This window comes from Nilaparvata lugens, chromosome 13 (assembly GCF_014356525.2).
Source record: "Nilaparvata lugens isolate BPH chromosome 13, ASM1435652v1, whole genome shotgun sequence".
NCBI lineage: Eukaryota > Metazoa > Arthropoda > Insecta > Hemiptera > Delphacidae > Nilaparvata > Nilaparvata lugens.
The window spans coordinates 8234035-8251437 of record NC_052516.1 but is presented as its reverse complement, the minus strand read 5'-3'; the positions used below and the strand labels follow the sequence as shown (position 1 = coordinate 8251437).

Sequence of the window (17403 nt, the reverse complement as noted above, 5' to 3'; positions counted from 1 at the left end):
TACATTAGTTTGAATAAAATCATTTTTGCCCTTCCCACTAATGTCTTATGGCGGTTTAAAAGTTCCCGTTTTTCTGGGTCACCCGGTATTAATTTCGTGATGTTTCAGGCCTACTTTGCTGCTTATTTCTTGGAGACATTTCCATATTCTCATTCATAATCTCTTCAATCTATTTATTAATTTCGTTAATTAAGTTTGTAGCGTGAATGTTGATGTTGTGGAACTTTTCCATAATTGAATAGACTTAAAACGTTGTCAAAAATCCACTTTAATTAAATAAAAATTGATATTTTACAGGAGCATGCTAATATTTCAGACACACGTCAGCTGATGATGTGTGAGCACACACGAAAGCATGCTCCTGTAAAATATTAATTTTTATTTAAGTGGATTTTTGACAACGTTTTAAGTCTATTCAATTATTAATTTCGTGTTGTTTAAGGCGTACTCTTTTACTATTCATTTCTTGGATAAATTTTCATATTCTCTTTTACAATTTATGTAATCTGTTCATTGATTTGATGATGTTTCAGGTGTACTTCGGTGGTTATTTTCTGCGCAACCACCCTCTGAGCATGCACACAATCTCCTTCTCAATCAACTACTGGTCGAAAGGGGCCGTGCAGTCGCTGTTTCTCAGGCATGAGGGATATCTGGGTGCAATTGGGGCCTTCCTCATTGGTGCTGAAGAGTGCGGTCAGTTGATCAAACAAACTAATGCTCTACTTCTATATATTGAATGAAAAAGACTAAGAAATTGTCAAAAACCACAGATTTATTGATACTTAGAAAGACCGGTTTCGGTTATTACACCATTGTCAATCTCTGATAAACTGAAACTGAATACAAGAGCAGCAGAATTTATACTAGTAGGCGAGTATCAATTCTAAGTATCAATAAATCTGTGGTTTTTGACAATTTCTTAGTCTTTTTCATTCAATATGAATAATTACCACAATATCAACTTCTCAACTACACAAAAAGTGACTTCTATATATCTTTACCTCAGTAAAAATTCTAATGGCTTTTTTATGATGAGGAGCCTTTGCAATGAGTTAAAGCATGAGTGTTAAGTATAATGCTTGTATTTAAATGGATCAAAACATAGACTAAACGATAGTCTCTACTCATTTGCCGAGCTTGAGGATGAGCCCCTTTTTTGAGGCAGTTCTACTTCCACGACTAACCAAAATGGCTACCAACCAACATTTGTTTGTGACACTGTCTATCTGGAATCCCCAGTCTTGGACAACGACAACAAGTATCAAATAAGATAGACACGTCAAGTTGCCGGTCCCGGCTGAATTATGACAATCGTAAGACCTGTTGAAGACTTGAATTATTATGAAGAGTGGTGTAGAGGAAACGCATGTTTTTCTAACCACTAGTACTCGACGAAGGGAGGGTGTATTGAACTGGCACAATTGTTGGCAGACGGCCTATACCACAGAATACAATACAGAATGGAAAGTCGGCTAGTATCCTGACGCAAAAATCCGCCATCTTGAAAGTAAGTTCATCATTGTAAGGCTGAACTCACACTTACGCGACTCAGGTCGAGAAGAGACTCGACTCTAGTCGAGAGCATGTGTTTTCAAATGGTGACGTCGCGGAGACTAGAATCGACTGGTCTGAGTGTCACCATTTGGAAACACATGCTCTCCACTAGAGTCGAGTCTCTTCTCGACCTGAGTCGTGTAATTGTGAGTTGAGCCTAATAGTAGGCTATAGTAATGGGGGTTCGGATCACTTTACGGATTCGGGTCAAAGGTCTCGTTCACTTAGAATATTGATAATATAGTATTGTAATGTAACTACATAAATCAGCGGTGTTTCAACAATGAAATTATCATTTATTCATTGTTGAAATACCGCTGATTTATGTAGTTACATTACAATACTATATTATCAATATTCTAATGTTCCATTCAATCTTCATTGTAATTAATAAGTTTTCATAATATGTGAAATTTGTTGCATAATTAGCTGTTGTACTGTAATTTATTGTAGATTCGTGTATAGACCAGAATGTGTTGTGACTTACTTGAATAAATAAATTTTGAATTTGAATTTTGAACTTTCGCGACCCAATCAAAAGACCCGGATAGTGGAAATTGTAATTTCTAACAAGATGACGCAGTCACGTGACGTGGTCTTGGTGCACTAAAGTCTTTGTGTCATGTAAAATGTATTGTTTGGATTGATAGTTTCCATTCTGTATCTATTCTGTGCCCATACCATGCCGTTTCAGTCGCTATGGAGCGTTGCAACGTACAACATTGTGTGTTCGTTGTCGAGCAGTTTTTTTTAGAAACAAATCTGTAGTCACAGTGCAACGTCTTTTCCGTCAATATTTTAGAATTGGACGTCGAGGTGCAGTGCCTGATCGAAATACTGTGCTCCGATGAATTGCAGCGTTTAGGAGTACTGGTTCTGTGATGGAAAAGAAACCACCTGGTTTTCCCCGTTCAGTTCGTACTCCGGAAAATGTGGATTGAGTCAGAATATTGACGGATTGTTCACAATTTTTGTAGGCGACGAACGCTACGTCAATGGGTCCCACGACTGTTATCAAATGACACTGATGTAATAACATTGGTAGATAAAATAATAAGGCAATCTTTGTGCTATTTTTCTCCCAAATTCAGGTGATGACAGAGTCCAAGATAAGTTTAGTCTTTCACGTGTACAATTTCTATACAATTTTAGTCCAAAATAAACATGGGAACCATAAATTTTGAATTTAGATGGTTTAAATTAATGAGGTATATCATCTGGGATAGACAGTTTAATGGATAATTAGGTAAGCCGTCCACTAGAACCGTTTTCGTCCGAACTAGCATCGGCCGAAAACTACCGAACGCGACCGAACGATCCCCCATCAAAGAAAGGAATAGATGCTCGTCCATCGCAACAGTTTCATTCGGCCGTGCACGGCCGTCTCCGGCCAATCAATTTTTCGTTCCGAATTGAATGGGATTTTCCGGCTCTATCCGGCCGAACTAACTAGTCGAGCTGAGACAACAAAGTGTTCCTAACCTGAAATTGTTCCACAGTCTTGTTTGTTTTTGTTTTTTGAAGTTGTTCTGTTTTATAAAGTTGTAACTATGGACAATGAATAATTGATAAGTTTGGTTCAAGAGCATGTTCCATTGTCACAGAATAGGTACAGAATGGAAACTTGTAATCAAACGCCTATCTAACCAATGCTTTTTACATGACGCAAATACTAGACACATCACGTGACCTTGGGAAGTTCCAATCCTGGTCTTCTGATTGGCTCGTGGCAGAGATCAATTGATCCGGATCATTAAAGTGATCCGAACCTACCATCAATACTATTACAATGCGTCGCTTCCTAACAAGATGGCGGATTTTTGCGTCAGGATACTAGCCAAGTTTCCATACTGTATGTATACTGTGCCATTGTGGGATATGCGAGACAAAAGATATTATCGTCGTGATGTTCAAAGGAATCTGTGGACAAAAATTGCTGAACAAATAGGATCTGAAGATAATATGATTATAATGAAAAACTAATTCAGTGGATATTTGTTTATTCAGTTTTCAAAATCTCATTGTAATAATTGTTTATGAAAAATTTTGGTGGCTATGATAGTAGTTAATTCAATAATAATTGGCAACCAGCCAACTACTGAACTAGACTGACGTAAACGGTTCCAATGGACGACCATATTCGGCCGAATCAACGGCCGGCAGATTCGTCCGATCCAACCTTAGACCAGTTATAGAATAGACACGCTGGGAAGTGTAGCCTCTGAAGCCAACATCTGCCATATCGCCAAATCGTGACGTCAGCATCGGATAGAAAACTTTCAGATTGTTTCTATTTCAGACAAAAGTAAATTATTATTTATGAAAATGGTAAACTCCCGCTGCGCTTCCGTTGAAATAGGCACAATCTGCTATGGAAAACAATGTAAACAAAATATACAGAAAAGTTTTCTATACGATGATGACGTCACGATTTGGTGATATGGCAGTAGATGTTGGCTTCATCGACTTTCAGTATGAATATACATACAATGGGACGTGTCTATTCTATAACTGGTCTAAGGATCCAACGGCCGAACGGATCGGTTGAATACGGTTCCAGTGGACAGTTACCCTTAGCCCAATTGAAATAAATGTAAGATTAATTTCTTGTTTGTAATTATTGATTTCAGATGATGAAAGGTATAGCTGGCTGGAGAACTACGCAGGCAGTTCGGGCCTACAGAGCTACGTGGAGTCGAAGGTGCATCCCCACCTGGACGCAAACCCCCTCTCCGTCGATCAGCTGGAGTTGGATCGGCTGGAGTCCCCCCTGGCCTACTGCCCTCTCCTCACCGCACCCCACCTCTATGTCGCCGACACTGTTGACCTCAATGCGGACGCCGAGGCTAGGGAGTATTGGCTACAGTGTTTCGAGGTAAGCTGTGGAATAGATAAAGATAAGAAGCTTTGTCGAATGATAGACAAGGATAGCAACACCAATGATAATTGAATACTGCCATTATCGGGTCGTCGCCAATCTGTCTCCCTGACAACTAAGTTTCTCGTAATTTTGATCACAGGCGTCAGTAAATCCCCTGGCAAAATATACCATTGCCGTCAACTAGTCTCCCCGACATCTAATCCCCTTGTCCGCGACAACCAAGCTGCTTACACGCTTTCTACAACCATAGAGAAACAATCAATTCATTTATTTCACAAACATAATGCAGAATGAAAAAGAAAGATATAAAAGTTGACATCCCTAGGCATAAGCCCGATTGGGGTGTACTACTCCTAATAAAACAACTAAAAATACCCAGAGGAGTAAGGCTCTATAAATAAACTTGGCATAATAAATTATAACTTAGAAGAGAATACATTTGTTTCTGCTACGGTAGGATAGCGTAAGTAGATATCCCATGGTATAGGGAGTTTATGTCGTAACTTTTACTGTTATCTCAAGCCGATAGTCCACGTAGTTCTTTCCCTTGAAGCTGTGTGACACTGATAGTCTCTCATATTGTGCCGTTCATGCACTCTCACCCGGCCAAAACAGTAAAAATCGACAATAATCGGCTGAGAGTGTTGACCGGGTGAGAGTGTATGAACGGCAAAATCTGAGAGACTATCAGCGTCACACACCTTTTTGGGAAATAAATACGTGGACTATCGGCTTGAGATAACAGTAAAAGTTGCGACATAAACGCCCTATACCATGGGATATCTACTTACGCTATTGTTTTTCTATGGTAGTACTGTGTACCTATGCCAGCGCACAAACCTAGGTTTTGCTGGCTTTGTCAGATTGAAAACAAGTTATTTTTATTTTAAGATTTTCAGTGTTATTGGAATCGTATTATGTATTTCTCGCTTATCTATTATTTTTATGATTCATAGTCTACATTGTATTGATCTCAATTTGACGAAATAAATTTGATTCGATGAAAAGTGAATGTGCGTGTTCGTGGCACATAAATCTGTACACACCTTGATGGTGCTCTAATGAACTAAACACACACAACTTGTTTGATATTGAATTGCTCCACAAAAATCTGTCCTATTGTTTTCCCATCCACTCATCTATTTACTACTTGTATTGTATTATTATGAAGTTTAATATTTCATGGTATACTTTCATGATAAGTTTCATTCCACATGGATGCAAATAACAACTTTTCTTTCCTCCAGTATTACTAATGTGATCTAGTATAATGTTGATGGCTTAACATATACTATATTATTTTCTTTGATATCTGTAATTGATTAATACTGATGCAGAACTGTTAAATAATGATTTATTTCTTAAGTTTGATTAAATTTTGTATTGTCAATTTTTGTAAATGTTACCATAGACAACAGCCTTGTAACAATTGAAAATGAAAATGTTTATTGGCAGAAATATAAAATTACAACATCTTAGAAAATACATAATAAAAGCAATACAAATTTTACAACATGAGTAAATACTATTACAAAATTAAATGCAATGCCAATTGAGTATTTGCATCTCGAGGTACTAAACCTGTTTGAGATGGTGATATAAAATTGATTACAAAACTATAGCGCTAAAATGTCAATAAATATCTTATCTTACTACATTTTTACCAATTTCGGGCAACTTTGATTTCGTTCGCAGGACTCCCTGGACAAGTTCGTAGTGACGGCGATAGCGTCGCAGCCGAGCAGCGAGACGGGCGAACTGCGTGCTCAGCAGTTTCGGCACAAATACGTGAGTCGACTGCGGCGACTGAGACGGCAGCCGTTCGCCTACGGCAACCTCACTGTCCGATCGCTGCTGGATACCATCGAGCACTGTCTCAAGGAGTTCGACTTTCCCGACCCCTATCTCAATGTGAGTTTACGTCATTTACGGTCCCTCGAATTTGTCTAAATAATATTTATAAGTTCAAAATATTTGAATGTTCATCCATGTCTAAACCCCGTGGATGCCAGCAGAAGAAGATGATGAGGATGGTGATGAAGAAGAAGAAGAAGAAGAAGAAGAAGAAGAAGAAGAAGAAGAAGAAGAAATTCAAATAGTTTTATTGCCTGCCACAAACAAACACTTTAGAAGTGTTTTGAGACAATGGGATTTTGAGCCATGTGCCTATATTCCAGACAAACTGAAACGAGTGGGACGTTGTTCCCTACATTCTCACAGCATCGCGTTTACGTTGCAGGCTAATACACAGAAGTGCAGTCAGCTACACCCACGCAAATTGAAATGTTGGGCTTTGTTTTCAAAGTAAAAGAAATTGTTATGAAGGTTAGGTTTTGGATTTTAAATGGCCAATGACGAGCGTTACAACAAGCCAACACAAGTCTAATATTAGACGTCTATTGCGTTAGCCAACCTGATCAAGAACAAAAATGTTCTCAAAGAATATTCAAACTCATATCAAGCTGGCCACTGACGAGCGTAACACGTCACCGATTGGCCGATTGTCACGACACTGATTGTCTTTCAGCGAAAGACCTCCGATTGACTTATTTTCACCAACAGCTGATTCTCAGCCAATAGGAGGACATTCTGGGTGGCGTTTTGGAACGCTCGACAGTGGTCAGCTCTAGGCGTACCCTCTATCAAAGTGTAGACCTACAGTCTTCTAATAAACCAAGTTTAACAAAACGTAGTTCAAAGTTTGTTTGACAATGTTTGGGTGTAGTTTTATTATCTATTTATTTATTCATTTGTTGATTCAGTTACAAATCATATGAATATGATCGGGATAGAACAACAGGCATAGCCCAAAACTATTCTGTTCCCAAATTTTGATACATAATAACAATCAATCAATCAATCAATTCGTTTATTTCCACTTGACATATAATACATGTACATATATATATATATATATATTTGAAATTCAACAAAATAAGAATCACATTTTTACAAAAACAGTAGAAAGAACATATTGGTTGAGTGGAATTCCCCCAGTAAGACTATGCGTCTGAGATTGGGGGACAGTTCCTGAAAGCAGTATTATTCAATAAGTAGTTATAATTATGGTAACATATCCATAAAAATTGGTTACGTTTTTACTGTGGAAAGTTGAAGTTCAATCACAGTCCAAAAATATATTTGAACTGAAAATTTTGAATCTTGAGGATTCTCTACTAATTCCATGCAAATAATTAACAAATTCTATCAATTTTCAAGCATGTCAGCATGAATTCTGAACATTTTACTTACATTTTAAGTTTTTGAAACAATACATCTGTAATGGTATTATAATTAAGTATTTTCATTCCTGTTTCGACAGCAAAAGTAGGTTTTTAGACTATAAATGATTTTATCTGATACAATACTGAGATAACCTATTTGGACAATTTGAGAAAAAATTAAGGAGTAATCATTTTAGGATTTTAGCTCTCATCGAATTTTTTTTTAACATCTTTATTGCCCATAAAAACAAATACAAAATAAAAAACTTACAAAAGAAATATTCTAGATTATAATATTATGCTATTTTACAAATAAATTAAAATTACATGGCACCACCCAGCAAGGGCAAAACCCTGACCGCTGAGTGAGAGTATCAGCTGTTTAGACAATATAAAAATTTATTTACTAATAATCAAAGCTACAAAAAACGAAGTTAACAATAAATTACTAATAATTATAATATTTGACTGATGTCGAAGAAAAATTTTTGTATCACCCACTTATTTATCTGTTCCATCCTCTGTCTACCCCTATTAGAAAGATATTCTGACAATTTTGGCAATTTCCATGTAGCTGTTAACCCTGTTGTCAATATTTGTAGTAGCAGAAGTCTTCGGGGTGGTTTACAGCATTCAATTTGGATTTTCGTATGATTACAAAATTAATAAATAGAAGAAGTTTTGGCAATATGATGTTTTTTTCTAGATTTCTCCATTAGGAAGTCAACACATTCCACACAAATTCCTCCTTGTTTAGAAGTCAGAAGACTGGAAGGTGATTCATGTTTGTTTACATCATTCAATAAATAAATGATGGTATATTGAATGTTTGTATCTCTGTTTAAACAGCAAAAGCAGATGGAGAACGAGTGCGCTCTGTCGCTGTTGAGAGAGAGACTGGACGAGCTGGATGGCATGCAGAGTGAGAGAGACAGACAGGTGGAGCTGGTCACCTCCATTCTGGCCGGCAACATGTTCGACTGGGGAGCCAAGGAGGTCGTGCAGATCATGGAGTCCAAGCAGTTCGGCTTCAGGGAGGCAAGAGCTAGGATACCTGGTCAGTCTCTATATCATCATAGATAACATAATTAAGTATAATATATTGCATGGTTTAGGTCATTTGTATTCCAAATTTCAAGCCTATTTTTCGTTAAGGCTGTTCGTTACACTTTTTATCATTTAAATTGGATAATCTTTCAATATAATTGTTAAGATCATTATAAGAGTGAGAAAAAGTGGCAACTGAAATTTTCAAGTGGTCTAATAAGCGAGTTATGGGTTGTTGTAGTGCTAATTTTTCAGATTCCGTTTTCTTTCCAGATCATAAACGGTTTCGACTATATTAACAGAACTTCTCTTGAAAATTCAAAAAATGTATCTTTCCAAACTAAAACATTTTATTCACCATATCGTTCATAAATAAAAAGTAACAGTTCTGTAAATTCGATAACTTGTTTATTTTGGCATTCATCGCGAAAAAACGCATATTAGAACAAAGCCAATGATCTACTGAATGTATTAAAAAAAACTCCAATAGAAAATTCGAAACCGTTTATGATCTGGGAAGAAAACGGAGTTAGCACTTTCAACAACACATAACTCGCTTATTAGACCACTTGAAAATTTCAGTTGCCACTTTTTCTCACTCTTATAATGATCTTAACAATTATATTGAAAAAGATTATGCAATCTAAATAAAAATAAAAAGGTGTACCGAACAGTACAGATCACTTGAAAATGGCATCAATGTTGAAACATATTTTTTGTACCGAACTGCCTTAACTCGAGACGATTACTGTTGACTACTGTCTATTTTATTGTTTTGGCCGGGTGAGAGTGTAAGAACGGCACAGTATGGGAGTCTACCAGCTTCACATTGCTTCACGAAAAACAACTACTGTACTAGGACTATCGCTACAGTGAAATTTGGATCATAAACGCCCTTTACCATGAGATATCTTTTCTCTATGATATCATCTTTAGTCACATTCACTCAGTGGAAATTATAGAATTTCATAGTTGTCAATTTTTATACACGCAGATGCTTGAAGTGATATTTTTACCAGCTAAACATCAGTTGCTTGACAAACTCTATTATGAAAGGACGTCAAAGTTCATCGACGAAAGACGAAAGAAGATGCGTATCAACTATTAAGCTGGATTTCTACACAACAGTGACAGTGAACAGTGGAAATATAATTCCAATAGGTTCAAATGGTATTATTCATACTCACTCGGCCGGGCTGAGTGGCAATAATCCAATCAGATCTCATGAGTATTATATTTTCACTGTCACTGTTGTGTGCGAATTCAGCTTCAATATTCGCTTTAAATTGTCATCATACCTTATGAATATCCTTTTTACTTCCCTTGCCCTATTACCATAGGTAAGGAAAGTATTGCTTTCCGAAAAAAATTAAGGTACCCCAATTTCTAAATTTCTATACGTTTCAAGGTCCCTTGAGTCCAAAAAACTGGTTTTTGGGTATTGGTATGTATGTGTGTGTGTGTGTGTGTGTGTGTGTGTGTGTGGGTGTGTGTGTGTGTGTGTGTATGAGTGTATGAGTGTATGTGCGTCTGTGTACACTATATCTCATCTCCCAATTAACGGAATGACTTGAAATTTCGAACTTAAGGTCCTTTCACTATAAGGATCCGACACGAACAATTTCGATCAAATGCAACTCAAGATGGCGGCTAAAATGGCGAAAATGTTGTCAAAAACAGGGTTTTTCGTGATTTTCTCGGAAACGGCTCCAACGATTTTGATCAAATTCATACCTAAAATAGTCATCGATAAGCTCTATCAACTGCCACAAGTCTCATATCTGTAAAAATTTCAGGAGCTCCGCCCCATCAATGCAGATAGATTCCCAATTATCAGGCTCCAGATACAATTGAAACAAAAAAATCAAGTGGAGTAGATTGAGCATGAAAATCTCTACAATTAATGTTCAGTAACATTTTCACCTAAAATTGAAAATAAGCTTTAAATTCGAGAAAATGTGATTATTCAATTGCAAATTATTGTTGATTCTATTAAATCATTCACTATAAAGAGATAGCAGACCTCATGTGTGTCTCCAGCGTTATTGCCCTGTCACCAGCTGGCTCAAATCTTTGAATAGTAGACTTGAGATGCGCGGGAACACTAGCGTCATGTGATCAATTTTCATAACGGCAAGGAAAGTTGTGTGAGTGCACCACACCAGATTTTTACAAATGCTAAAAGTATGTGAATCTGCTAGCAAGAATTGATCCATCGGTAAATTGTCGGCTTAATTCTATAGTCGAAGCCAAGCCAAGTCAAGGCTTGACTGTTGGGTGCCAAGCCAAGTTTATCTATTAGCCGGAATAAAACCAGTGTGCTGCTTATATTCTGATATCAATCATTCTATAGTAATTTTTACGTTATAAAGTTAGCACATGATAAAAATTGGTTTGCTGTCCATGTCGTGTCATTAGATAAGCAAATAGCTCTATACTTTTGCAGCTCCGCGCTTTAACCAAATGTAGAAATATGATGAACTACCAGTTAATCTCAATCATAAAACTGTATTATTAAGTAATGAGAAATATTTTTCTATGAACACGTTAAGCCGACGGTCCAGGCTGCCTAGAAAGCAGTCGTTAGGTCATGTCAGAGGCCCTGAAATTGATCAGTTACTTACTTACTCCTCAGCTCTACAGGTCTTTACAACCCTTGTCCTCCCTCACATAACCTCTCCATCTGTCTCGATCCTCGGCCTGCCTCCTCCAGTTACGAACTCCAAGCGTCCTTAGATCGCGTTCCACATGTATATTACTTAAAGTTGATTACCCTGATCTACTTTCAGCCTACTTCATTTTATTAATCAATAATTTGATCTTATCTACCTATATAATTATTCTACTCTATCAATTTTCTGTTTTTTCCCTTAAATATTTTTATTAATTGAAACTTTTACAATATTTCCATTAATAAATAAATCCTTAGTTTAATTAATTAAATTAACGTTTTGGTAGAGAGTTAGTGGGGAGGATATTTTTAATATTCTTCCCGAAGAATGGACATTGATATGTCCAAAGCTCCGCCAATTTATGTAGATGCATAACAATATAATTATCTGCAGTTATTACAGATTGCTTTTTTCATATCATATACAGTTCAATAATTATTTTCTTAGTCTATATTATGTAAATTCAATTGTGCTGTATTGTAAGCTATTGTATATAAGTGTATAAGCCAGTATTATATTGTAATCTACATAAATAAAGTACTCAATCAATCAATCAATCTGTCTCGATCCTCGGCCTGCCTCCTCCAGTTACGAACTCCAAGCGTCCTTAGATCGCGTTCCACATCATCCGTCCATCTATTTCTTGGTCGACCTTTTCTTCTTCTGTTATATATTTTCTCCTTCCATATACATTTCACCACTCTTCCATCTCCCATTCTCAACATGTGTCCCATCCATCTAATTCTGCCAGCTTTTATCGACCGCACAATGTCTTCATTGTTTAAGAACTCCTCTATTTCAATTTTTTTTCTTCCTCTCCAGAGACCATTCTCAAAAATAGGGCCCAAGATTCTTATCACCACCTTTCTTTCAAAAACGCTCAGTCTTTGCATATCTCCAGCAGTAAGCACCCATGTTTCCGATCCGTAACACACCACAAGCTTCACCAATGCTTTGTATAAAGGTTCGAACCCACTAGAACGTACCAGACACGGACCGTGTCAGACCATGCCAGGCACGTAAAATAACAACTATGCCCACTACAACGGATCAACAGCGTTCTATGCCAGTACATTACGCGTATGGTACGCGTATGATACGCGTATGATACGCGTATGATGCCCGGTCAGAAGTTGTTGGGAACGCGTCAGTTAGCAAGAGAATGTAGCGGTGAACTGGTTACCAACGCGGTGCATACGCGGTTACAACGGGGTTTGCAGGCGTCACGTGCCATGCAAGGAGCGTTCCGTCACAGACAAAATATACTGGCCGACAAATGTTGACCTGGACGTGCATGGCACGCTCCGTGCTTGGCCGGTGACGGAACGGTCTAATGGGTGTATTACATATCAAATGATGCAAAGAATATTTTTTTGCATGTGTCGGTACGGGCACGGTCATGGTATGATACGTTCTAGTGGGTTCGAACCTTAATTGTAATTTTGTAGCTCTTGACAGAATTCGAGATTTGAATAACTTGATACTAGCATAGTATGCTCTGTTTCCCGCCATGATCCTGTTGTTGAAATTGATCAATTGCGACCTGAAAACTCTGACACCAGACCTGAGTCAGCCAGGTCACTCGATATTATTATTATCATTAATATTTTTTTTTACTTACGAATAAAATAACGAGTACGGCAGTGAATTTGGCAACCCTGCAAACAGACTATTTTTGTCGTGGTAGGGGTACATTACTACCGCTATCTTGTAGTTCCTGCCTTACAATTCATGTATTTGGCACCTGAGAATACACGAAAAGTCTCTTCACAAAGTCACAGATAGGGCTGCAGTCTCATCAAGGAAACATTAATTGATCACATGATCAGATGTGTTTATCATTTTGTTGTTGGTTGTTTGTCGTAGAGCGTCCATGGCTTGTGGACTGTTTGGACTCGTGGCTGGACCGCCTGCAGCAGCGGGAGAAACCGCATCATTGTGCCGCCATATTTGCTGACAACAGCGGAGTCGACATCATACTCGGCATACTGCCCTTCGCCAGAGAGCTCATACAGAGAGGCACCAAGGTATTACATCATATTTATTGACAACAAGAAATAAATAAATTAATAAAAGTAGCTCATAATCTATGCTGATAGATCATAAATGAATAGTGTACGGTCATAATTGATTGTATTGTGAATGTAAATAGATAAACATGTATGAAGTTGACATAACGTCTTTCGCCAGGAAGCTCATACAGAGGGACACCAAGGTATTAAATCTTAAAATCTTATTTTCAGTAGAATCTCTATAATTCGTTGTTGACGGGACCAAGCGTTTACAAGAGGGTACGTAATATCAAAACTTTGGAAAAGGAGAAGCAGTAGGAGGAGGATAATGATGATGAGGAGGAGGAGGAGGATAATGATGATGAGGAGGAGGAGGAATAAGAAGAGGAGGATGAGGAGGAGGAGGAATAAGAAGAGAAGGAGGAGGCTAATCATGGATGGAGATGAAGAATACATTTAAATTATAAACTGCTGAGTATTTAATGAGAATCGTATAGTGAGGTCCACGTTATAATGGCAATGGAGAATGTTAGAAGAACAGCGTTGCCGATTCTCTGCCTTGCCACTGCCTTCTATAGATGGATGACAGCTGATACCGGTATACTGCTCTTTGCAAGGGAGCTCATACAGAGAGACACCAAGGTATTAAATCATATTTATTGACAACAAGAAACAAATTTAATTCAATATTTTAAAATTTAATATTTATAATATTTTTGAATTTAATATAGTGAGATCTACGTTAAAATTGCAGTGGAGAAGGATAGGACAACTTGTTTCGACTTTCAAGCTATTTTAAAACCATCAAGTAGCTATATTAAAATACTTATTGCCGGTTGCACAAAAGCCGTTAAATTTTAATCGTGATTAATTCCACGAGAACCAATCAGGGAAGCCGTCTTATCAAAAAGTCTTTCTTTGATTGGTTCTCGTGAAATTAATCACGATTAAAATTTGACTGGCTTTTGTGCAACCGGGCCAAAATTATAAAATAGGATTTGATTGAATAATTATTCATTTATTGTTCTCAGGTAATCCTGTGCGCGAACTCAGCCCCGGCCTTGAACGATGTGACTCACAGCGAGCTGCTGGTGATACTGCGGCAGGCGGGAGCTATCTGTCCTCTGATTGGTCGAGCGCTGGCCAATGGCCAACTCACTGCCATGGAGACGGCACAGGCTGGGCCTTGTCTAGACTTGAGGTAGGAACAAGATCTGTTAGTTCATTACCATCTTCATCAAAGTTATAATAAATGTTATTTATATTTATTATTTTATACCATAGAGAAACAACTGCGTAAGTAGATATCCCAACATAAATAGATATCCCATGGTATAGTGCGTTTATGTCGCAACTTTTACTGTTATCTCAAGCCGATTACTGTCGATTATTTTAGATTTTTACTGTTTTGACCAGGTAAGTGTGTATGAACGGCACAATATGAGAGACTACCAGCGTCATGAAGCATCACGGGAAAGAACTACGTGGTCTATCGGCTTGAGATAACAGTAAAAGTTGCGACATAAACGCACTATACCATGGGATATCTATTTGTGCTATTGTTTCTCTATGGTTATACTATTTGAAATCTTTGAATATGGAATAAAAATTATGAACATCGAAGTTGATACTTATTCAGTGCGAACATTAAAGCCTGGTTTCATTAGTAGAGTTAGTGGTAGAGTTCCCTGGGCAAGTACTAACTATCTTGTGAACTCTCCCAATGGAAAACGTTCATGGTAAAGTACTAGTTTCGAGTAGAGTGGGATAGCACCGTGGGATGGTACTCTACCACTTGCCTTACCCCACCACCGCTTCTCACTCTACTCTACAACTACTATACTAATGAAAACAGCCTCGAGCTAGTAGAGTAATTTCAATTTCAATTTCATTGATGTCATGCATTGTACATTAATACAATATTGACACAAGACAAATACATAGTCACATTTACATTGGTACATTACATTGTAAAAAATATTAAGATATTTATATAACAAAAATAATTCAATTCGATGACAAGAATCACTTCATTTAAAAAATTTCTCAATTAAAAAAGTTCCATTACACTGTAAAAGAATTTCTCGAACAATCCTTCAACTTAATCTTCAACAAAACTTCTTAGATATAACAGGTGGGAGAGAGTTCAATATTTTCCTGCTCATGTGATCATGACTTCTATGAGCATTCCTAGAGCATTCCTTCCGTCTTAGAGAATTCCTAGACCTCGTGTTGTACCCGTGTATATCCGATCCTCTAGCCCAGGAAGCTCTATGTTTGAGTCCATATAGTGCAGCCTCGAGTATGTATGGACAGGGAAGCGTCAGAATTTTTATCTAGTAGAGCCTAATAAATGAATATCTTATCTTATCGGTCATGAGCTTCGTTTGGTGTTAGTCCCTTCTCTTCAAGATCTTGGGCGATACAATTTTCCCACTTCTTCCTAGGTCTTCCCCTCTTCCTAATGCCTTCGACATCTAAGTGATCGATATTTCGATTGTATCAATCTTTTCCCCACATTATCGGCTTCCGTTCTCTCCACATGTCCGTACCACTGCAATCTTTCATCTTGTATTTCCTCTAATATTTCTTTTGTATCAATTTATAATGTTTTTTCAACAATTCCGTCTGTATTCGTCTAATTCCCCGTTTTATCTGTATATTTTCAGTCGCCTGAACGGAGACCTAGCCAAACAGATGCGTGCTGTCGACCTGTTGGTGCTGGAAGGCATGGGAAGGGCGGTTCACACCAACCTCAACGCGCAGTTCAACTGCGACACGCTCAAAGTGGCTGTCATCAAAAACACATGGCTGGCAAACCGGTTGGGGGGACCTATGTTCAGTGTGCTCTGCAAATTCGAAGCTAAGTCATAGCCAGCGTTAACTGAATCTTAGTTAACCAAGTGGTTGAACAGTTGAGACAACGTGAATCGTCAAGTGAGTGAAATAGTTGAAAGCGTTGAAGACGTCCATTTGAGGTAACGAGTCGGTTATATCAACTATTTTATCAAACTATTTTGTAAGCTAAGTCATAGCCAACGTTAACTGAATAGTAGTTAACCAAATGGTTGAACAGTTGAGAGAACGTCAAACGTCAAGTGAGTGAAATAGTTGAAAGCGTTGAAGACGTCTATTTGAGGTAACGAATCAACTATTTTACCAAACTATTTTGTAAGCTAAGTCATAGCCAACGTTAACTGAATAGTAGTTAAACAAATGGTTGAACAGTTGACACAACGTGAAACGTCAAGTGAGTGGAATAGTTGAAAGCGTTGAAGACGTCTATTTGAGGTAACGAGTCGGTTATATCAACTATTTTACCAAACTATTTTGTAAGCAAAGTCATAGCCAACGTTAACTGAATAGTAGTTAACCAAATGGTTGAACAGTTGAGAGAACGTCAAACGTCAAGTGAGTTGAAGAGTTGACTGGTGGAAGCGTTCAAGTCGTCTATTTGAGGTAACGAGTTTTTTATAATTTTGAAACATTGAATTAGCTGGTTCAAGAGCTTAGGTCGACTAAGGGACGTTTGCTCAGTATTGATTACTAAACTAGATTTAAGTTAATCGAGTTTAAGTCAATCTGAAACTTAAAACTTGAATCGGTTTTCTTATTTAATTTACTATTCAGTTTAAGTTAAACTAGTTCAGCGTTAAGTTGGTAATGGAATGACATCGTTTACAATATCAACAAGGCTGAATAATTCTACTGGAAATTTGTTAATTGTTTACAACCAAGCAGTACATTGAGGTGATATTGCTATTCATTCGTCTGTAATATAGAATTAGATGGTTCAAGAGTTAACTGATTGAAGTAGTTAAAGGGTTGAGAGTTAACTGTTGAAAGTGTTCAAGTCGTCTGTTTGAGGTAACGAGTTGGTTATATCAACTATTTCGTAATATAGAATTAGCTGGTTCAAGTCTTGAAGTAGACTAGTTGAGAAAACTAGTTGAAACACTCAACAATATGAACACTCACACTGAATGCGAGCACTTGCAGGTTGCTTTCAG

General features: G+C 37.5%; 1 protein-coding gene across 2 annotated transcripts in view; it reads left to right on the top strand.

The window, feature by feature from the left end:
• The window catches only part of LOC111058932 (4'-phosphopantetheine phosphatase), a 34299-nt gene extending 17906 nt beyond the window's left edge, over positions 1 to 16393 (top strand). For both annotated transcript variants that reach the window (XM_039439719.1, XM_039439718.1), the window contains exons 8-14: positions 534 to 696; positions 4188 to 4432; positions 6134 to 6349; positions 8512 to 8719; positions 13248 to 13408; positions 14425 to 14594; positions 16063 to 16393. In XM_039439719.1, coding sequence (XP_039295653.1) covers positions 534 to 696; positions 4188 to 4432; positions 6134 to 6349; positions 8512 to 8719; positions 13248 to 13408; positions 14425 to 14594; positions 16063 to 16267 — 1368 coding nt within the window. In that variant the 3' untranslated portion in view covers positions 16268 to 16393. The remainder of the gene's footprint in view (positions 1 to 533; positions 697 to 4187; positions 4433 to 6133; positions 6350 to 8511; positions 8720 to 13247; positions 13409 to 14424; positions 14595 to 16062) is intronic.
• The last annotated feature ends 1010 nt before the right edge of the window (positions 16394 to 17403 follow it).